Source organism: Heteronotia binoei, chromosome 6 (assembly GCF_032191835.1).
Source record: "Heteronotia binoei isolate CCM8104 ecotype False Entrance Well chromosome 6, APGP_CSIRO_Hbin_v1, whole genome shotgun sequence".
Lineage (NCBI taxonomy): Eukaryota > Metazoa > Chordata > Lepidosauria > Squamata > Gekkonidae > Heteronotia > Heteronotia binoei.
The window spans coordinates 72,972,829-72,995,683 of NC_083228.1; the positions used below are offsets into that span (position 1 = coordinate 72,972,829).

Genomic DNA, 22,855 nt, shown 5'->3' on the forward strand with positions numbered 1-22,855 from the left:
CTGTTTCAAAATGAGCAATATATGTTCCCATTGATTAGCCCGACAGCAGTCAGGCTGCTACACTGTGGGTCAGTTGTAGTTTCTGGATTGTCTGGAAGGGCAACCCCACATAATATGTGTTGCAGTAATCCAGGAGGTGTTGCAAGGTCTTCCTGTTTGCCAGGGCTTTTGAGGAGGTTTGAACAGCAGACATTCTAAGGGGGAAGAGAGGGGAATTTGGGACTTGTTGTTTTATCTTGTTGTTTTAGCTGAATATATTTTAATCATTATTTTAAGTCACCCTGAACTAGGGTTGCCAGCCTCCAGGTAGGGCCTGGAGACCTCTTCTTTTACAACTGATCTCCAGCTGCCAGAGATCAGTTTCCCTTGAGAAAATGGCTGCTTTGAAGGGTGGACTCTATGGCACTGTACCATGCAGACACCCCTCCCCTCCCCAAACCCTGCACTCTTCACCCCCAAAGTCTCCAGGTATTTTTCAACATAGATCTGGCAGCCCTGCCCTGAACCAAAAGGAAAGGCAGAATATAAATGTTTTAATAAACTAATTAATTAATATAATACACGAACACACATGAGAGAGCATAATGCCACAGATAATCAAACAGTACAGTGCATGGACCAATGATTCAACTTAGGTAATTGCCTAGATCAGACATGCCTCACAGTGCCTGTCATTTTCTCCAGTCCACTGTTATCCAGTCACACTTCCAGATGTTCATTTGGTTGACTGCCAACTGCCAAGACCTACTGGGTAATGCATGTTTGGTTAGTACTTTATGTGAAACCCATTTTTAATAAAGAAGCATTCAATTATTTGAGCCCTCATGTGCAATCTGTAGTAGTACAGCCCAGAAACACATTTATCAACTCAATAAAAACTTACCCCACTATGTACGTCTAATTCTCATTGTTGATAAACTTGGATTGGACTGTATTTCTACATATTTCCTGCTGCATGCAGGCCCATTTGTGACTTCTACTTAGAGCAGAAACTTGTCTACTATCATTTGTTTTGTGTCAGCCAGGGTTTAGGTTTTATACTTGGCTGTCATCTGAATTTGTTAATTTGGAAATAAATAAAACAGGCTGCAATGAGAACTCACATGATTCAATGCTCCTTTATATAGAACCAGCATAGTGTAGTGATTAGAGTGTGGCAGTAGGATCTGGGAGACCCAGGTTTAAATCCCCACTCTGCCACAGAAGCTTGAGGAGTGATCTTGGGCCAATCACACACTCTACATCACATGTTGTTATGGCAATAAAATGGAGGAGAATGATACAGGCTGCTTCTCATCCCACTGGGGAAAAAGGTGGGGTATAAATGAAGTAAATGTAAACAAAATTAATATAAAAATTAAACCCTCTGGATAGAAAACTAGCATGTCTGTGAAAAGGGTCCTGGCTTAGTTGTCCCCTAAAATTTCAAGCCTCTATATCTGGTCAGCTTATTTTGGAGGGAAAAGAAATGCAAGTGGAAAGAGTCTGCCTGAATTACAGGAGCTACAGTCAACCCAAACAGAGATATACCATGCCAATGAGAACCAAGTCAATGTGTGATCCATATACTAAAAATCAAGAACCTTTGATTATTCAATGTATAATACCTCACTATTGAGAACTTAATACTGAAAATTCACATATTGTGACTTTGATTTGTTTTATATTGTTATGAGCTTAACAGAACAAAGCAGAGCAAAAGGTCATGCATACTAGAAAACACAGATGGGAAAGGGCAATAAAAAAAGAATAAGTGAAAGAGGCAAGATGCAGAGACAACATTTAAATGCATCCAGTTTAAGATGCTGGATTTAAACAGCACTGAAAAGAGATTCCAAATGGGTTATGGTCCCACACATTCCTGTGGCCTATCAGAAGGATCCAACAAGAATCTGAACTAGATACAGTTCCCCTCTTGGTTGCTTACATAGTTCAGGCCTGTTTCAAATATATTGCTGCAAATAGTAAAAGCAGCCTGGCCTTTACTGAACATATTTGTTTACAGATGTAAAACATATTAATACTAAAATAGTGCTTTAGATATGCAATAAATGTTTAGAGATAAACACAGATTCTCAAAGTGCAAACATACAGGTTTCACAGATAAATTTCAAAGTTATGTGTAGATTTTGTTAAGGGTTATTTGCATCATTTTAAACAAGCATACCATCAATGAGAAAATCCCCCCCCACTCACTTGTGTTCTTGTCCTAGAGATAATCCTGATCCTTGTTCCACTAATTTAGTCAAATTCACAATTTCCTCTTTAAGAGACAAGATGGTGTCTTTTGCTTTCTGCTCCTTCTCGTAGGCCGCATCCACCATTTTCCAGGCCTTTTCAATTTCCTAAGGATATTAGGAGAGGAAAATTTTGTGATACTTGATTTAAAAATGAACTATAAGATATCTTGCAGCAATTGAATGAATGAAAATTTTCCACTTTTATTTCATGCTCCTATTTCTAACAGTGTCCTAACCCTGTGGCCAGTGAATGTTAAGTACTGTTAGACATTCAGGTTATATATAGGAGTGTGGAAATTTATTTACAGCATTTTACAGTTCAAAGTATTTAAAGTTACACAAAATCTCAGTTAAAACATGCTGGAATTACCCATAGTCAAAACTCCCCTCATAATTACTGCCAAAATTCATGTATTAATGAATTTCAAAATATTTTAGCTTTCCAATTTATGTGCTGCTCTCTCTACAAAATATTGATTTTAAAGAGCTGCCTGGAACCACACTGCATTCTTTTGTTCAGTTTTCATGAGATATTCTATATACCACTACACTGTGATGAATGTTATTTTTTAGTGAGTCTACACATGAGAATAAGGTTTATCACATCCTGTAAAGCTCTAACTTTCTGTTGTTCTCCAGGATGTGGAAAACTTCACATCAGGAATGGAAGCTCATTCAGGGATGAAATTCACTAGAGACGTCATATTAAAAATGAATGTGAGAACTGAATCTTGGCTTTATTACTTTTGCACTGATAACTCATTTACGAATATCAGCTTTAATTAGTTTACCTTTATATTTAGTTAAGCATTTAATATATTATATTGTTTTAATGTATGCACTTTGGAATGAATAGATTGTGCAATGTGGCTTAATGATAGCACAGACATCAGAAACACAGGGGTGGGCAGCAGAGCATCAATAAAGGGCTAGATAGGGTGCCTCCTGCCCTTTCCTTTGCTCACTCCTCTAGCTGCTCCATTACCCAGAATGCTATTCTTATAGTTTTCTTCTGCCTTTCCTATCTAGTATGGAGTTTTCTTATTGTAAAGAACTTATTTCTTTTCTAAGTAACAAGCCTCACTGTGAACTTACTTCTCAAGCAGCCAGACTGTAACATTCCACTGTGCGAAGACTCAGCTCTGCTTTCAACGTAGGGTTGCCAGCTCCCCCCATTTAGCAATGAACAGGGGGTGGGTGGGAACTTTTTAGTCCCTTGCCTTTAATGTACTGACGTTGCTGGCAATGCACTGACATCACTTCTAACGCCTGTCAAAAGTGATGTCAGCAAGTCACCAGTGTTCTCCAGGGATACCACTTTTGAGCTCAGGGCGAGTTACATCAGTGAGTCTAGAAGCTGCTGATTCTTCCACATTTTCCCACCATTTCCCCTAGGGTTGCCAAGTCCAATTCAAGAAATATCTGGGGACTTTGGGGTGCAGCCAGGAGACTTTGGAGGTGCAGCCAGGAGACATTAGGGGTGGAGCCAAGATCAAGGCTGTGACAAGCATAATTGAACTCCAAAGGGAGTTCTGGCCATCACATTTAAAGGGACGGCACACCTTTTCAATTCCTTACTTCCATAGGAAATAATGGATAGGGGCACCTTCTTTTGGGGCTCATAGCATTGGACCCCCTGGTCCAATCTTTTTGAAACTTGGGAGGTATTTTGGGGAGAGGCACTAGATGCTATTCTTAAAAATTGGTGCCTTTACCCCAAAAAACAGCCCCCCCCCCAGAGCCCCAGATACCCGCAGATCCATTCTACATGATTTTCTATGGGAATAAATCTCCATAGGGAATAATAGAGTTCCCAGCAGACATTTCCCTCCCCTCCCCCCGCTTTCTGATGACCCTGAAGTGGGGGGAGGGTCTCCAAACCGGGGGATCCCCTGCCCCCACCTGGGGATTGGCAACCCTAATTTCCCCACACGCACTGGCCAGCTGAGCAGAGGCAGGGAACAGTGGCTAAGAGTAGAAAATCCCCCAGGGGAGGGAGCTAGCAGCTCTATTTCATTGCAATTATTTGGCTTTCTTTTATTCGCATCCCTTAGTCCATCCACTGCACAGCATTTTTCTTTAATGTGAAGTGTTTTTCAGCTCAAGGAAAGATGTTTCTAGGGAGAGAACGCACAGTGGAGGCCTGCCCTACATGACACAGCACAAATGGAAACAAGGCTTAGGAACCAAGTCATTACATTATGAAAAATCAGTGTGTGTGTGCACAATAAATAGGTAAGACAGATATAGCAATTCTAAACAAGTACAGTATTTTTTGCACCATAAGACTCACTTTTCCCCCCCAAAAAAGTGGAGGTATGTACAATGTGTGAGGGGCCTACTAACTGTGTTTCTGCATAAAGTCTGATGGATGCTTAAATGTTTCTTGAAACAGAGTTTATTCTCTTTCGACATGTTTTTTTGTTTCCACACTTTAAGTAAAGGGCAAAAACAAAACTAAAATAACTATTAAGAATTCCAGGAACAACTGCAGTACCCAAAAGTTGCTTCAGCTTTTAAAATTGAATTTTATTTCCAGGTTCCACTTGGATTCAAACACAAAAGCCATCCTGACTTAGTGAGGGAAACAGAGGGCAAGTAAACAATTTAATTAAATCAAAAATAAACCAAATGAATGCAGAATGAATATTTTAGAGGAATATTTTTCTATTGTAAGACTAGCATTTGAACTTGATGATCGAGTGTGATCACTGTGGCTCCTTCCAAGCCCAGGGCAACATGGTCTCTTGGGGCATCTCTTGGAAAAGCATTTGGAATCAGCGTTCATGCCCGCAACAAAGTTGACCTCCCTCTTTGCTCTCCCCTCATGCATTTCCCTGCCCTTTCTTCACAGAGCTCAAATCTGCACAAAGAGTTTTCCCTTCTCTATTTGTTACCCTCACAACAACCCTGTGAAGTCAATCAGGCCAAGGAAGTGTCACCTCACAAGTTTCTTTAAAATACTTTTAAACATGACATTACAATCCTTCAGAATTTAATGGTTCCTTATTTCTAAACATTGCAGCTCTGTAACAGATTCCCACAACACCGCAGATTCTCTTATTTTTTTTACAGCATGGTAATCCTATGTAGGTAGTCTCAGTAAAATCAATGGGAGACTTTCCACTGACCTTAAAAGTTAGTCAAATTGTTTAACCTTCAGTTTACAATTTTATTTGGATCCATATTGTCAAAGGTATCCCGGTGGTATCACTGGAATGTTTTGATACATAATGATTACTCAGCTCCACTGCATACAGCTCCACCTCTCATTGACACAGTCAATGAGAACTGCACACTCAGATGAAGGACAATATATTAATAGCTGGACAGGCTTTTGCTTAAATGGGACTTTCTCATTGACTTTGACCATAGTACAACTATATACAATGTTATTCAAGAGTCCTGTCGATGTTTGCTCTTATTTAGACAGACAAACAAGGTAGGTTCTTCCTGAATCAGGATAAAAGGACAAAGTGTTACCATAATGGTAACCTTATTTTTAAAACTGTGACTCATCAGTGATATGAAACACAGAGATTACAAAATCTGTTAGATAATTACAACAAAAATTAAGCATTAAATAGACATAAAACCTGCTAGATAATTATAACACAAATCAGGAATATAAATAGCCATTGTAATCTACAGGATTAAATATCCAATTACATGACCAGTCTCAAGGTCAATCCACATCAAACTAGAACATGTGACTATGGATTAAGTGCATATGTGCAGTTTGACATAATGCACCAGTAGTGACTATTTTATCACATATCTAGCTTAAAACAAAACCTATACTCTCTGCTTGATCTCTCGAGTCATTTCAGTATCTTTATGTTAACATAGGAAAATTGACTTTACTGGAGACTTTACTGCACATGCATGTTGTGAAAAATCGCCTAACTGCTTCACTACATGCTGAACTCAGTATGAGTTCACTCAACCCACTTTCTTAAAATGCCAACTTGGTAGGATGAACTGACATCATTTGGAAAGTTTCTAGAGAATAAATCCTAGATAGGGCATGGGAGGACAAGCAGGAATTACCACAGGAACAGAACAGGTGCTGCAGGAGATCCAGAAGGAGAGGAGGAGGGCAGAGTGAGAGCTGCCACTGCTGCCACAGAACAGGCAAGCAGGCAGGCCAGAAAGAGGAGAAAAGGCAAGGAGAAGCAGGAGCTGCTACCACTGGAGAATAGGTGCAACAGGTGAGTGAGTGGCTGGTTGGCCAGGGAGGAGGTGGGTGGGAAGGAAGGGGAGCCACTACTACTATCCAACTGGCTGCAGGTGAGCAGGCAAGAGGATGGGAGGAGTAGGGGGTGAGAGGACAAGTGGGAGCTGCCACCACTGTTGCAGAACAGGTGATGCAAGGAGTTAGGTGGGGGGTGAAGATAGGAATCCCCCCTCCAAGAGTCTCATAGGTCCTCCACTTCACTAACTGAGATCTACTACTACGCATGTAGTAAATGAGGTGGAAGAATCCTGAGGTGGCAGAATGGACTGTACTACATCGAACAGGAGGGGGAAGTTCCCAGTTTCGAATGCTCCCTCATGTGAAAATCTCCCTGCAAGTAAATAAAAATTAACATATGCAGAAAAAGGGGCTAGAATCTTGCTATTTTTTCCTCTTTTTTCTTGCTCTTATTTTCTCCTTGCAGGAAGGGAACACTCAGGAATGTGTCCTCACACCTCTTATCTTAAGTCATACAATCCATTCTATGCCCTCTCAAATGTACCACCATCTCATTCTGCTGCATGTGAAGCCCAAGCATGACTGAAGATTTGTTTCAGCTTTCTGTTCTTCAGCTGCCTCACAATGCATAGTGTAACAAACCATTTCTTTCCCAAAGCAATGAGTTAGTGAAATACAGCAAAATGACTATCTTTGACAGAATTGTTTTCCACACTGAAATTCGCACAGGATTTCAAGCACTACCTTGTAGGCTGAAGAATCTCTATAGAAACAAGAGTTTTCAAAAAAGCATAACTAGATCATTTCATGAAAAGAATCACTGTAATGCTTAGACTGAATGTTTTTGTGGATGTCATGGACTGGGTCACCTAGTTAGAATGAAAAAAAAATCTATATAAATCTTGACAATACCTACTGTGCACTATCCCTGCAGTAGCCAATTGTCAAATACTCTCTGACATTCAAGTCTTAAAGTTCAACTTTAACTGCAGTTTTGTAATCAGTAGTTTGCACCACAGAAACTGCAGGGACAGTCTATATTAAGCAAGCTAGACACCACCGGAATGTTACTGGAGAACAGTTAGGTCCCAGTGACATAGATTAATTTCATTTGTTGCATCCTGAATAGGTGAAATAGGTTCTACAATTCCTCCTCAGTCTTAATAACTGGGAATATGGCAGGTTTCTTTGTAAGTTACCTGGGTGGAAACTCTCCTGCTAGGTATGAATTGGCATCTGTAGACTTTCTATAAACATCTGTCTGCAGGATACTGCCCTCCCTTCTGATTTCTATATTCAAAAAATTCACTTTAGATTTAGATCATTTCAAATTGATAATACTTATTTCCAGTATAACAATTTCCTTTTTTTCTCTTCTCTTGTGTATTTTCAGATAACAATACCTGGTCAGGATTGAGATATAGTAGTTTCTTTGGAGGGGGGAGGTGTTTAAAGTATGTATTATTGACCACTGAGGCCCTTGAGTCCAAAACACATATGGTCTTGTGTTGGTCATCTGATATGTTCATCAACTTTGTATGAGCAATTATTACAGATTATGTAAAGCTTGTTCTGATTCTAATTCAGCCTGATATTCAGGTCCTATGATTTTAATTTTACTACTATGTACACCATATAATAAATATTTATTTTAATATCTGCTATAGCTTGACCCTTGCAGCATTATAAGCTTTCAGGGTATCCATCTATATAAGACCTTAAAACTATGTTTCTCACTCGGATTCTACATCTGAACTTGCTCTACTTTACGACTTCCAAAACTTAATAAAAAGTTCCATCTTTCTCGGAATTCATTCCTTTACATCTCCCCTTCAGATATGCCTGAAAAAGGAAAACAACTATCTTACGGTAAACAGTATCAATTGATTGTATTCCCTGCTCCTTGATACTTTGAAGAAAATACAAGATTTATTCTACAAAGCTACAAATAAAAATTCTGGATTTTAAATAATGTAACTGAATCTTAATGTATATACATTATACATTATACAGTATATACAGTATATACAGTATATACTGTGACTTTTTAAACAATGTCTCTATTAAAAAAAAACCAAAAATGTTGAGCTGTTGCAAATTTTAGTCTACCAGTTATGTATTTATTATGTAATATCCATTTACCCTTTTCAGTGATGCTATTGTTGTCTGATCATCCTGAGAGAGCTTCAGAGCAGTAGCCACTTTAGCTGAATTCACCACAATCTCTGCATTAAGTTCTCTGCATTTTGCCATGAGACGCTTTTCATTCTCATAGGACTTTTTCATAACTGCATGGAGCTTCTCATATTCCACACGAAATTTTTCCAAGCTTTGATCTCCTGTAAGTTCATTGATGACTTCTTGGAAGTCTTTTTCCAAGGCTTCAAAGGCATTTTCTTCTATTGCAAGCTTGTCATACCTTTCCTGGATGAAAGGAGCAGAAGAATTTATTGGACAGTCACCAAAGGCATATTGATAAAAATAATGACATATACCAAGATACAGGCATAATAGCTCCAAGGAAACGTTTTTCTTGAAAACAGTCATTATGATAATTCTATTTTAAATACAATTCCACTTTAAAGAGACAGCGTTTTTAAACATAGGTTCAGCCCATCCAAAAAGTCTTACCATTAAACAAAGTGTCCAGTTATCAAGTACATTTTAAAATCCCAACTTGTTTGTACCACCACAGGTGTAACCTTCCTTTATATAATTCCCAGGCCTTGGATTCAGCGGGAGCTCACAGGAGCACAGCTCCTGAACCTTTCTGAGAGTTCCACCTCCTCCTCCCCACCTTGTCCATTGAATAGTAGGTGCATCTGCATAACAATCCTGGATGAGCGCCACCACCTCTTTCTCTACAAAACAACCCCTGATAATTTCTAAAGCTGCAAAGTAAATTATGTTTTCACATGAGCAGTCAAATATCTGTTCAGCCTTAAAGTCCTATCAACACGGCTAATTCTGCAGTTCTAAGAAGTCCAAACACCTGACAGGACATAATGCATCAATGGCTGGCATAAGTCTAATGAAAGTTGTAAACAGTTGTACTGGCTCATGCAAGACCCAGAACCAGAAAAAAAATCAGTTACCTTTTATTCAGGCCAATCAAAATGACAAAAAAACATTGTGCAAGCTTTTGAGCTCATCAGAATTCTTCATCAGGCTACATAGGGGTGTGTTACAGGTTTTGTGTGGGACCATAATTATTTAACGGGCCTCCATTTTGTTCTACACCTCTGTACACTTTCTCTAAAACAGCAGGATGCTAAGCTACAGTTGGTGGACCAGTAGTCTGAACTATTAAAGCTGATCTTAAATTCTTAACTCCTGCATATCCAGGAAGAAACTGCAAATTTTACCCACATCTACTCCTAATCTCACTCATTTAACAAATAATAGAAAATTCAATCAAATTAACTAAAGAACTGTGAAGTCCCTTTAGTTCCTAGGCCTATGGAGTATCCATGGTGTCACTTAAGTCTCCAGCCTAACAGCTGGGCTTGCCAAGTCCCCCTGGCCACCACTAGGGGATGGGGGGGGAGAGATAGGGTTGCCAGATCAAGATTGAGAAATAACTGGAAATTTGCTGGTGGAACCTAGGGAGGACAGGGACCTCCTGTCATACAATGCCATACAGTTCACACCACCCCTCAAAGCATCCATTTTCTCCAGAGCAACTTATCTCTATGGAAAATATACTAAGATCCCAGCAATACGATCTGCACAACGCCTGCAGTCACAAAATTTCAATGTAGGGAATTAATGGTTGCAAACATGGATACAATCAGTTCCACCCAATACCCATAGCCTGATAAACACCACCAAGAGGCCAGTAGGGTTTCACTTGCCACATAAAGTATGGAAGACAGCTAATAGAATACAAACAGGCTTTCGCATCTGTGCAGACCTGTTGTTTAAATGGGGCAAAGTACCAGGATCCAAATGCAATTGTGGTGCAGCCTGTCAAACTATTTTCCATCTGTCACAGGAATGTGAGCTCTTTGAACTTTCCCTAGCTGCAATTGAGTGGATTGAACAATTAGATATTAGTATTTAGGGGGATTGTCCAGTTGGTCTGCATTACTTCTTGTATCAATTTTACATTACGGTATGATAAATAAATGTACCTAAAGTGCATTGACTAGGATTCAAACTAATATTTCCCATCTTCCCTCTCTCAGAATAGCTGAAATGTTCTCCAAAATCCTCTCCTGATGACACTTGTGTTTTGGCCACTGTGTGCCACAGAGTGTTGGACTGAATGGGCCATTGGCCTGTTCTAGCATGGCTTCTCTTATATTCTTATACATGCAAGTGTATGCAATTCCTAATTGCTATAGGGGAGAATGCAAATCAATCCTACGATTCATGGTAAATGGCCCTTGATGCTGAACCAGTTACATAATGCAATTTGCTCCATGAACAATTTCTGATTAAGTTTGCTCTCTTTGGGGATGTAGTCCCAGCATATCAGATGGCTAGACTATTTCAGATGTGTGGAGAATTCTAAAATATCTTGAGGAGTTTTACAGCTGAAAGGCTTTTCCATAGCTGGTAGCTAAATCCATTCTCTTAAAACCACTGCTCCTACTCGATCCCTTCTCAATGTTCTGTCAGAATATTGTATAGAATCAGATCAAAAACCCTCTTGAACCTGGGAAAGGAGGAATTACATTATTCTTGTCTACCAACATAGTTGTTTACTTTCTAAAAAAACCTAGATTGGTCTGCAATAAAAAGTGTGCCTAATAACACCTTCCTGACCACTAATCATCATCCTATTTTCCTCTGTGTTCTTAACAAATTGATTGTGTTATTCTTTCAAGTAATATCTTTCCAAGTATAGGTCAATATATCACTCTTATACAATTACACCACCACCAGATTATACAACGAACAATACAATACCTTACAATAAAGCCATTTATATTCATAATAGCTTAAAATTTAATGCTGTTCTCTACATATGATAAACTGCTAGCTGACAGAAAAATATGAGCAAAATTAAATGGAGGTAAAGATGTTTTGTGGGCTAAGGAGGCTAGTGAGGCTGCCTCTACTTTATTCTGCCATTTAGAGTTCATGCCAGACTCAGTTATTCAACCCATAAAAGCTTGGTTTATTGTCCCCAGGTTTGCCCAGAGTATTAAGAAACACAGGCTGAAAACATTTCAATTAATAAAGGACAAAGCAAAGGGGAAAAGCTAGAAGGGCTAGAAGGACTGTTTGCAGAATGATGTAGAGGAAAACTGCATTACAAATCACACACACACACAAAGGGGGGGGGGGTTCTCTGAAACAAATTCCAAAAGACCAAGCCAACCCCCCATATTCAGCAGACCTGCGCAGACAGTAATTTGGGGGTTTAAAAAATGAGAGATGGAGAAAGCAGGATGTGGAAGACTTAAAATATTGGTAGAAGTAAAGGAAGGCAAAGGAATAGCAATAGAAGGGGTGGCCAACGGTAGCATTTCAGGAAGAGCAAACAGCAAAAGAAGGATAAAGGAGTGGAGGAGGGGATAGGAAGTGATGATGGGAAAAAACAAAAAAGAGGTCAAGAGGTAACAAATAGGGGGATAGAATAAGGACAAGGAATATGAACCAAAAACCCTAAGCTATAGCAAGAGGGGTGACCAAGATGCTTCCAGGTGGAGTTTTTACAAGTCTGGCCTGCTGATTCAGTGTACCTCTCATCCACAAGACATGTTAGGATAAGACAAAATGTTGCCCTCTGTTACAGTGAGAATAACAGGATTCACACAAGTTCCACAATAAAAAGTTACTGTAGTAGAAATCCAACCCACTATTTCATGCCTCTTTTTGTTCCCCAATTCTCATTCAATGCTATGGTACAGCACCATCAGTGAGTGACAGTTAACTGGACAAGCCTATGTGGAGCTGAATGTGAGGAAAGAGCAAAAGAGGCTTAAAATCACTGATGTATGAAAAGAAGGAACTGTGAGAAAAGAAAGAAAGTTGAGACAGTAGCTTTATCCACTAGTTACACTGAACAGATATACAATCCATGTATAGTGTATAAATTGTTTTTTTTTTTCTTTATAGGTACATTGAGCAATGCTCAAGTTATATTCAACACAAGTATTGCTGAACCTGTGCTTGAAATCACACACATTTATCCAGGTACAGTACTTGTCCCTGGTTTCATTTGTAAAGTGAACACACACTGGCTCTTTCTTACAAACAAATGCAGGTGTGTATATGCAGGATGTATAAGCATTCACTGTAAATTCTGAACAGGGCTAGAGGAAAGAAGGGGAAGGAGTAGAAAAAGGAATGGAATGAGATGAAAAGCCAGTGACTAAGAACACAAAATGCAACAGCTGCAAGGCAACCAAAGGGGAATAGTCAGAAACAGTTGTAAAAAAAATGAAATGAAATGAAATACACAAATCCATGGAGGGCAGTTGTCTAATACTCCAACAAGTAGGCCAAAAGGATGGAGTAAGAAAGGGAAGTAAAACAGAGAGAATATTTAAAATACGGACATACAAATACTTATTCTGAATCTGCTCACCTGCAGCCAGTTGGATAGTAGTAGTGGCTCCCCTTCCTTCCCACCTACCTCCTCCCTTAACTACCTCTTTGTGCATATGCAAGAACATTATGAGTACTTAATATTATTATTATTATTTTGAATATACACCCAAAATATAAAGGTGTGGCAAGCACCTTAACTACCTCTTTGTGCATATGCAAGAACATTATGAGTACTTAATATTATTATTATTTTGAATATACACCCAAAATATAAAGGTGTGGCAAGCACCTTCAGGGAGAAAAAATCCCTCCCCCCTCTTAAATCTATAACGTAAGAAGATCATGTCATTAGCATCAGTACACAAAAAGGTCGGTTTAGGTCACAAAGGAAGCCATCCCAACAGGTCCATTTTCTTCAGCGGAACTTACTCCAAAGGAAAGTATTCTTAGGATTTCTGCCTAACGGTGCAAATCGTGCGCAGTAAGCTACTTTTGTGTGAAACCCTAGCCTCTGTATGTGACTTCCCTGAAAAAGTTGATCCTAAATTAATTCAAGCTATGTTTGAGAACTGACAAATTAAAGCTATTCTTTCCCCTCAGCAGGTAGGTTCACAGAAGGAGAAAGTGCAAATATTTAGATTGCCCACGAATCTTTGCTTTCAAGACTGTTAGGAGGTGGGAGAGAAACCGATATTGCTGGGCAGCAGAGGCCACACAGATACGAGGAGCCCGGAAGCCTATAACCGGAGCGCCTTCGGATACAGAAATAGAAGATGCATTGTCCGGGGGGGGGGGGCGGCTCACCTCAGCCATTTTTGCGGTGGAGGAAGGGGGGGCGCAGAGCCGTGGCGTAGGAGGGAGCAGAAAGTGAACCCCGCTGAAGGGGGCGGGGAGGGCTTTGCGTCCTTGCTGGATTCCGCCGCTGTGTATATCAGCCGGCGCTCCCGTTGCCTAGCAACACCTGCCCCTCCAATCCCGCGTTCTGGGCTTGGGAGTGGTTAGCAGGAAACTGCGGGGACCGGAGGGGCAAGGGTGAGGGAGCTGCTTTTATTAAACGGGGGCGACACGAGGCGATGAATGAATAAAAAGGCTTTCTTGAAAAAGCATTATTTCGTTTAAGTGCTAGCTTATGTCCCGCTGCCCTCCCCTCCCGCCTGGCAGCAACTCTCCAAAGTCTTTCCCTCCCCTGACACACACGGGGACACAAGTTCACTATCTAGAAAAGGGTCTTGATTGACCCCAGCAGCGTTCTTTGACACTGATCTAAGTGCTTCATTCATTTTTTTAAAAAACTAAGCAAGACTAAGCTCTGACTAGAAATTCTGACCTAACAGAGCCTTCCCCCCCCCACACACACACACGCCTTATCCCAGAGGTGTAAGATTTATAGGACCAGCATCTGTCGCCCTATTAATGGGATGGGATCTGATGATGTCCTATTGAATAGGAGTACTGATGCTAGTACTTTCAAACACCTCTAGGAATTGTACCACATGGTATCTATGAATTTCTCATTAGTTCATGGGTCACCAATATGATGCCTGTGGTTGCCATGCCTTTCCTGGCACCTGCCTAGTGCATTTAGAAAGGGGGTGGAGCAGGTGGAGCTTCTGACCAGCAAGGATTGTGATCAATCACAGGAAATTTGATTGTGCAGATTTTTTTTAATCATTTGGCGACAGCTGCCACCACAGTGCAAGGATCTTCACTGTGTAAATGAAGGTAAACTGCAGCTGCCATTTTCTACCTGCCTCTGAATATATGGATTGAATTATTGAGTGCTGTTACACTATTTTTTTCTTGTGAATTTGTATGTTCACAGAATCAGCATTGCTGTCAAATGGCCATCTAGCCTCTGTTTAAAAACCTCAAAAAAGGAGGTAATATTAAGTATTTGATCTTAAATATTTGGGCTGATAATAACTGACTGCTATCATGTTCCAGTCAGCATGGGGGGGGGGGGGACCCTCAGAATCTTTCAGATTTCTATCAGTGTTAAGAAAAATCCACACTGAAGATCTCTAAGATGCCAGACCACAGCAGTCCCGTCCTTCTCTCATTCCTCAAACAAGCTCTGACCTTTAATATATTTACAGGCAAAAATCAATCAGTTTTCGCTAGTTGCTATGGTATCTCATAGAGTCTTCATGGATACAATAGGAAAAGAACATCTGTCCAGAGTAGCCACTCTAGGATTTCTGTTTCTCCTAGCCCAGGGGTGTCAAACATCTGACCCAGGGGCTGAATCAGGCTCCTGGAGGGCCCCATAAAGCCCCCGAGCAACTGGCTGTCATCTGCTTCCTTCTCCCTCTCTCTTGTTTCCTTCTGTGTAACAGCTTGCTTTGCAAGGCTTGCTCAATCACACAGAAGCTACAGAGCAAAACCTCTATTTTCTCCATTGGCTGAGGCTCCTCCCATGGGGAGGAAGTGGGGGAAGGAAGAGCTTGTTTTGCAATCACACAGCAGAGCTACTGAGCCAAGCCTTCTATTGGCTGAGGTTCCTCCCCATCCTGGTCCCCTGGGGAACGCAGGAAAGAGCCAGAGCTTCCTTTACCCAGTTCCCTGGATCCCATGGAAGAAATACAAAGAAAGCATTTTTAAGACCAATGAGTGCTAATGTTTTAAGCATGTTTTAAGCTATTTTTTTAAAAATCATTAATTGTATTTTTAATGTCCTTTGTAAAGTTTATATCTCCTCTATCTAATCTTAAATAGGTACACATATGACCTGGACCAACATGGTCTCATTTATGTCAGATCCATCCCTCATAACAAATGAGTTTGACACCCCTGAAGCTGCCAAAGAGTCCACCCTCTGAAGCTGCCATTTCCTCCAGGGGAACGGATCTGTAGAACTACAAGCCCCACCTTGAGGTTGGTAACTCTATAACTAGGTAATGGGCAGACAGAACTGACCAGGAATTTCTAAAAACTGAGAGGGGAATACTGTAGAATCATGCCAAGAATGGGAAGATTACAGAGGAATCAGGGGAGGCAGTCAATTTATATTAGTTTTATATGTTTGTTCTTATTATCTTCAATTAACTCTTTGCTTCCATTTCCTTTCAGCCAGAATTAAATTGACCTTAATGAATTGAATTCCATTAATGGAGCAAGATATCATTTTGTTAATAGAGACATATCCTCCTATTTCTGTTCCTTTTTCCTTTTGAAACCCTGCTCCCTGGTAGATGTGTCATAATTAGCTATTTCATAGGTGTATTTATTGTCAGACTTCTGAATCCACTGTAGAAAAAGCAGTTCTTATGATTCTGTGTAGGCATCTTTCTGAATTTGATAAAACTGCATAGCATGTCTTTATTGCAACCTGTGTCCAACATGAAACTATCTGGGAAATCAGTGTATGCACTGCCTTTAACACATTGAAAATTAAATTGCATCAGTCTAAAAAAAGTAAAATCTGATTCTTCATATTAAAGAACTGCAAAAAACTTGGTGTCTCCCTTTTCCAGTTTATGAAAGCTTATTTCTATTCATATATATTAGGTAGAAGAAGAGATGGGATTTATACCCTACACTTCACTTCCTGAAGGAGTCTCAGAGCAGTTTACAATCCCCTTTCCCTTCCCCTCCCCACAACAGACACACCTTTGAGGTAGGTGGAGCTGAGAGAATTCTGTCAGAAACTGCTCTTGAGAGGAACAGCTCTGCAAGAACTTGTGACTGACTCAAAGTCACATCAGCAGGTGCACATGGAGGAGTAGGCAATAAAACTCAGTGCACATAGATAAGAGTCTGTGCACACTTAATCACAACACCAAACTGGCTCTCTGAGAAGAGATTGGATTTATACCCCACCCTTCTCTACCCTAAGGAGTCTCAGAGCGGATTACAATCTCCTTTCCTTTCCCCTCCCCACAACAAACACTCTGTAAGGTAAATGGAGCTGAGAGAGCTCTGACAGAAACTACTCTTTAGAGGAACAGTTCTGTGAGAACCTGTGACTGACTCAAGGACCTCAGGGCTTTTTTTGAGCAGGAATGCCCAGGAATGCAGTTCTGGCTGGCTTGGCACCAGGGGGTGTGGCCTAATGTGCAAATGAGTTCCTGATGGCCTTTTTTGTAAAACAGTGTAAAACAATGGCGATGTCAAGGGATGTGGCCTACTATGCAGATGAGTTTCTGCTGGGCTTTTTCTACAAAAAAACCCCTGCTCAAGGTCACATCATCAGGTACATGTGGAGGAGTGGGTAATCAAACCCAATTCTCCCAGATAAGAGACAACACTTAACCACTACACCAAACTGGTACTTTTGTGAGTTTCAAGTATTCATGTGTGCAATGATCCAACCCTTGTGAAAGGGTTTTTTGTTGTCTTGGTTTAATGAAGATTATGCTAAAAGTCTGTAAGACAGGGGTGTCAAACATGCTGTTCGGGGACTGAATCAGGCCCCCGGAGGGCTCCTATCAGGCCCCTGAACAACTGGCTGTCATCTGCTTCCTTCTCCCTCTCTCTTACTTCCTTCTGTATCACAGCTTGCTTTGCAAGGCTTGCTCAATAGCTACAGAGCAAAACCTCCATTTTCTCCATTGGCTGAGACTCCTCTCCCCCAGTCCCCAGAGGATGGAAGGAAAGAGCCAGAGCTTCCTTTGCCCAGTTCCCTGGAGTCCATGGCAGAAATACAAAGAAAGCATCCTTAAGACCAATGAGTGCTAACATTTTAAGCATGTTTTAAGTTTTTTTAAAAATATATTTGTGTTTGCCTGTGTTCTTTAGAAAATTTATATCCCTGCTACCTAATCTTAAATAGGTACACACATGGCCTGACCTGACATGGCCCAGCCCTTCAAGGTCTTATTTATGTCAGATCCTGCCCTCATAACAAATGAGTTTGACACCCCTGCTGTAAGACAAGTAAAACTTGTGTCATACAGGCAATACAGAAGATAACATGAGAATATGAGAAGAACCCTGTTGATCGGACCAGTCCATCTAGTTCAATATCCTGCCTCACACAGTGGTCAACCAGTTACTCTAGAGGGAAAAACAACAGCACTTAGAGGCCAAGGCCTGCACCTGATGTTGCCTTCTAGTGCTGTTATTCAGAAGTTTATTGCCTCTGAATGTGGAGGTTTGCTTTAGTCACTACTAAAGTTTATCATTGAACTTTGACCAATTTGTGCTTTGTGATGTGCTGTTCATGGCAGGGTACCTGGCACAAACTTTCCATGAACCTTCATGCTGCTTGTAAAGAAATGCATTTTTTTCCTGGGGAAAAACTGCATTTTAAAAGGGTTTTTTTTTCCTTCTAGGCAGAGCGCAAGATAGGAGGGGGGAGGTCAGTCAGTGGCTTTCCAGGCTGACCTCAGTTACCTCTTAAGAAATACTAAATAGATCTAGCAGGAGAGATAATGGGTGTCAAGTTCCCCACACACACCCTTCTCCAAGCAAGGAACAGAGATTTGGAGAAATGAAATGCTAGAGGGACCCCAGGAAGGAAATGTCCTGGAGGTCTCCAGGAAAATCCTCTTTGACCTGGTGGAGAAATAGTTTATAAAAGCTCCTTGCAGCTGGAAGGAGGTCTGTTTTCCTTGGGTGCTGTGTCCATGAGGGGCATTCTGTCTAAAAGTTCATGACAGTCCACAAACTGAACCACATTTTCCTGGTTCGTGCCCATCCCTAGTCACTATGGCTACTAGCCACAAACGGTCCTATCTCCCATGAAATTGTCTTTTTGAAGCCATCTATGCTTGTGGTCATCACTACATCCCCTGTAAGGCTGGCAGTCTCCAGGTTGTGGCTGGTGATCTCCCACTGTTACAACTGATCTCCAGGTGACAGAGGTCAGTTCACTGTATGGCATTATGTTCCAAACCCCACCCTCCTCAGGCTCCACCCCCAAAATCTCCAGGTATTTCCCAATTTGGAGCTGGCAACCCTAATCCACTAGCCTTGAATTCCATATTTTAATCACTCATTTGGTAAAACAGTAATTCCTTTTCTGTTGTGACTATACTGGCCTTCAATTTCATAAGATGCTCTGAAGTTCTAGCATTTTGGGAGAGAGAGAGAAAGTTATCTGCTTGCTCTCTCTGCCCGATTATAAACCTCTGATATGTGCCCCTTTTTTCTAAACTGAAAACTCCCAGACTCTCCAGCTTTTCCTCATGCAAAAGGGGCTCCACCACTCTAATAATCTCAGTTGCACTGCTTTGTACTTTTCCCAGTTCTACAGTAATCTTTTGAAATATGGTGACAAGAACTACACGCATTATTCCAAATGAGGCCATATCATAGCTTTATACGACTGTTTCATTTTCAGTCCTTTGCCTTAAAAGGAGTTTGCCTTTTTCAAAGCTGACGCATACTGGGCTCACATAAATGGATGGTGCATAGTGTATTATAAATCACATCAATTAAGCACACATAAAATCAGGCCTCAGATTCAGTGGAAGCTCACAGAAGCACAGCTCCTGAACCTTTCTGAGAGTTCCTCTCCCTCCTCCTAAGAATTCCACCTCCTTGTCCATTGAATAGTATGTGCAGCTGCATAACAATCCCTGGATGAGCTCCACCACCTATTTTTCTACAAAACGACCCCTGCATAAAATTATGTTACAGTGCAGATGAAACCAACAGAGTACAAGACACTTGCATGTAGTTTTGGCTAATGAGTCTATTTATCAGGCCTGTAATCGCAGCTGAGCCCTGACTTGGATGGCTCAGACTAGCCTGATTTTGGCAGCTAAACAAGATCAGCCCTGAGTAGTCCTCGGATGGGAGACCACCACAGAAGCTCAGGGTTGTTATGCAGATGTAGGCAATGGCAAACCACCTTTGAAAATGGGGTCAACATAAGCCAGCTGCAACTTGACAGCACTTTACACCACAAATCAGAGCTCTAAGGTGATAGTTTAATGCTTCAGATGTATGGCAGTCACAAAATTAATGAAAATTTTTTTTAACATGTTTCATGAGTTATTTCTAAGATATAAACCAATACTCAGAAGCTTCACCACATATGCCTTTTGGGAAATAAGGTTTCTGTTACGGCTAGGAAAAGATAAACACAACTATAATAAAGAAAAGCACTAGGTGGCGGTATACAACCACAATATTATTGTTGTGGCGCTGCTGCCTGACCACTAAATGCTTGGTGCGATTTCTTTACATGTTTTTGTAACAGTTCAGTGCTGTGCTAAGTACTTACCTCATTGACAGTTCATGTGTATAAAGGTAAAAGTAGTCCCCTGTGCAAGCAGCAGTCGTTTCCGACTCTGGGGTGACGTTGCTTTCACAACGTTTTCAAGGCAGACTTTTTACGGGGTGGTTTGCCATTGCCTTCCCCAGTCATCTACACTTTCCCCTCAGCAAGCTGGGTACTCATTTTATTGACCTCGGAAGGATGGAAGGCTGAGTCAACCTCAAACCGGCTATTTTACAAACATATTTTATCTCATTATTTATTTATCTTCATGTATCAAGTCAACTCAAGTAGAAATAAAGAAAATGTTAATCAATCAGTCAAGAAGCAGTGCATGTGAATATATCTATCAACAGGGAACCCCTGAGGACTTGGAGAGGTAGCTTCATTTTCCCATATTCCCTTCCCCACACTATTTCCTCTTTCTTTCCTTCTGGAAGCCCCCATATCCTCTCTGGTTTTTCTTTCTCTTTTCCACTCACCAACCAACATTTCTTTTATCTGTTCCCTTTATTATTTATCAACTAATATTCAATATTTCTCCCCAAGGGGGACACAAACCACCTTACATCATTCTCTTCTCTTCTGTTTTATCTTCCTTAGGTTAAAAGAGAGTAACTGGCCCAGGATCATTCAGGAAGCTTCCATGCCAGAGTCAGGTTTTGAACCCAGGCCTCCCAGATCCTAGTCTGACACTCTAACCACTATATTACATGAACTCTCAGCTTTCCCTCTTTCTGTCCCCCTGGCAGCCTCTTCTTGGGAAAAGTCTGGCCAAGTTGCAAAGGTTATGCAGTAGCAAGTCTCTCAGGTGAGCTGTGTGGTGGCCACTTCCAGACCAACCAAGTCCTACCACTTGCACTGAAGCTGCTGCAATGCTCTGGCAAATTTAATGGAATTGTCTAGTAGCCATTGTCATACCCAGGGCCGACCCTAGACTGTCTGGCGCCCTAGGCAAGGCCCCTCCTGCAATAGTAATGTCACTGAGTCATAAGGGGGGGGGCATCAAATCCCCAGAATGCCAGCGCCCTAGGCAATCGCCTAGTTTGCCTAGTGGCAGGGCCGGACCTAGCCACACCTGCCTGAGTTTACAAATTGGACAGCAGCAAGTTCCTGGTGGTTGCTGCTAGCCCTAATGAGTTCTCCATCCAGGTCAGAAAAAAAGCAAGCAAGAGTGGTCCGGAAAGGCAAAAAAGTGCTGGCAGATTCTCTCCCCAGGACTTTTATTGACAGAAACCAGTGTTTGAAGGCTGGCAATATTTCTGTGGTTGCCCTGTACATGTCATTACAGGCACTACTATCATTGGGAGAGTTGGCACACCCACACATACACACTTGTTTTGGTTTGGTTTCTAATTCAAATTTTACTGGGGCTTCTGGGGCCTCTCTTGGGTTTGTAGAAACATTGATTTTCTTTGTTCACAGCACCACTCTCTGAATTTCAGTATCCACAAATGGGACCAAGTTGAGAATTAGATAGTGTGGCAATAGAATTTCTCACATCTGTGTAATGTAGGGCTGGCAGATAACAAACAAAACAAAGGACCTGTATATCACATTTCTCTTTACAAGTGATAAAACTTATTTCTGTCCACTAACCTGCTGTTGTGCCTCTGTAGCACTTGCTGTGCAGAATTTAGGCAAGCTTTTCACAGCATGGAGATAAACCTTATCACCTGATTACTGCTATTAAAGTCACAGCTGGTACTTTTAATATACTAGTCTGCATGTTTGTTGAGCATTCTGGCCAGAAGTGCTTTTCACCAGCTACATCTGATTTGCCCCTTTCTGAAAAATCTTAATAGGAATTTTCTTTATAACTCAGAGAGTATTTATTGTAAATGACTTTACATGGAACTACCACTGAAAACAATTTAGAAACTTGCAAGAGATGTTAAATGTTGCAACTAGGGTTGCCAACAACCTGGAGTAAGTGCCCTGTCTCTTTAATAGAGGCTTAATGGGATGTTATTTACCAGATTATGTTATTTACCTCTGTGCCATTAACAGCTTCACCTGCTCATTTCCACGCATTAAGCCCCTTTAAAGGAATCGGACACTTTTTCTCCAGGCTCTTTACAACCCTAATTACCATTCATCTCCTGGTGAAAACAAGAAAGGAAGAAAATAACCATTCAATGTTGGAACAAATGCATTAACTACTAGTTCTCAGGTAGGTTTGCTGGTTTTGTCATTTGAAGTCTTCTGTAGTCTGGATTAAACCTGCTTCAGAGAATGCCTTTCCCACAAGATGCCACTTTCTTGAACTCATCTAGAAAAGTCTTCACAGAGTCCCCTTTTCAAGACATAAGATCTCCCAGGGTTCAAAGCAAGGCCTTTATTGTTGTGGCCCCAATCATTTGAAACATTTTGCTTTTTAAAAAGACCTCTTTAAAAAGAGAGCCAGTTTGGTGTAGTGGTTAAGTGTGTGGACTCTTATCTGGGAGAACCTGGTTTGATTCCCCACTCCTCCACTTGCACCTGCTGGAATGGCCTTGGGTCAGCCATAGCTCTCGGTGAGTTGTCCTTGAAAGGGCAGCTGCTATGAGAGCCCTCTCCAGCCCCACCCACCTCACAGGGTGTCTGTTGTGGGGGAGGAAGGTAAAGGAGATTGCGAGCCGCTCTGAGACTCTTTGGAGTGGAGGGCGGGATATAAATCCAATATCATCATCATCATCTTCTTCTTCTTCTTCTTCTCCTTCTTCTCCTTCTTCTCCTTCTCCTCCTCCTCCTCCCTACAGGTCTTTAGGA

The 22,855-nt window shown here is 41.1% G+C and overlaps 2 protein-coding genes across 5 annotated transcripts in view; one reads left to right on the forward strand and one right to left on the reverse strand.

Annotated features, from left to right (window-relative positions):
• CFAP58 (cilia and flagella associated protein 58) overlaps positions 1-13,959 on the reverse strand; it is a 153,175-nt gene extending 139,216 nt beyond the window's left edge. Inside the window, exons 1-3 of the mRNA XM_060241703.1 lie at positions 13,744-13,959; positions 8,578-8,859; positions 2,197-2,345 (exon numbers count right to left, since the gene is read on the reverse strand). Of these exons, the coding sequence (XP_060097686.1) occupies positions 2,197-2,345; positions 8,578-8,859; positions 13,744-13,752 (440 nt within the window). The 5' untranslated portion in view covers positions 13,753-13,959. The remainder of the gene's footprint in view (positions 1-2,196; positions 2,346-8,577; positions 8,860-13,743) is intronic.
• An 8,119-nt stretch (positions 13,960-22,078) lies between these two features.
• Positions 22,079-22,855, forward strand: part of ITPRIP (inositol 1,4,5-trisphosphate receptor interacting protein) — a 58,182-nt gene continuing 57,405 nt past the window's right edge. For 2 of the 4 annotated variants that reach the window (XR_009555574.1, XM_060241710.1), the window contains exon 1: positions 22,175-22,277. The gene's annotated coding sequence lies outside the window, so the exon portion shown is untranslated. Of the gene's footprint in view, positions 22,278-22,855 lie in introns of all 4 variants that reach the window. The other 2 variants (XR_009555573.1, XM_060241711.1) reach the window with 2 other exon arrangements.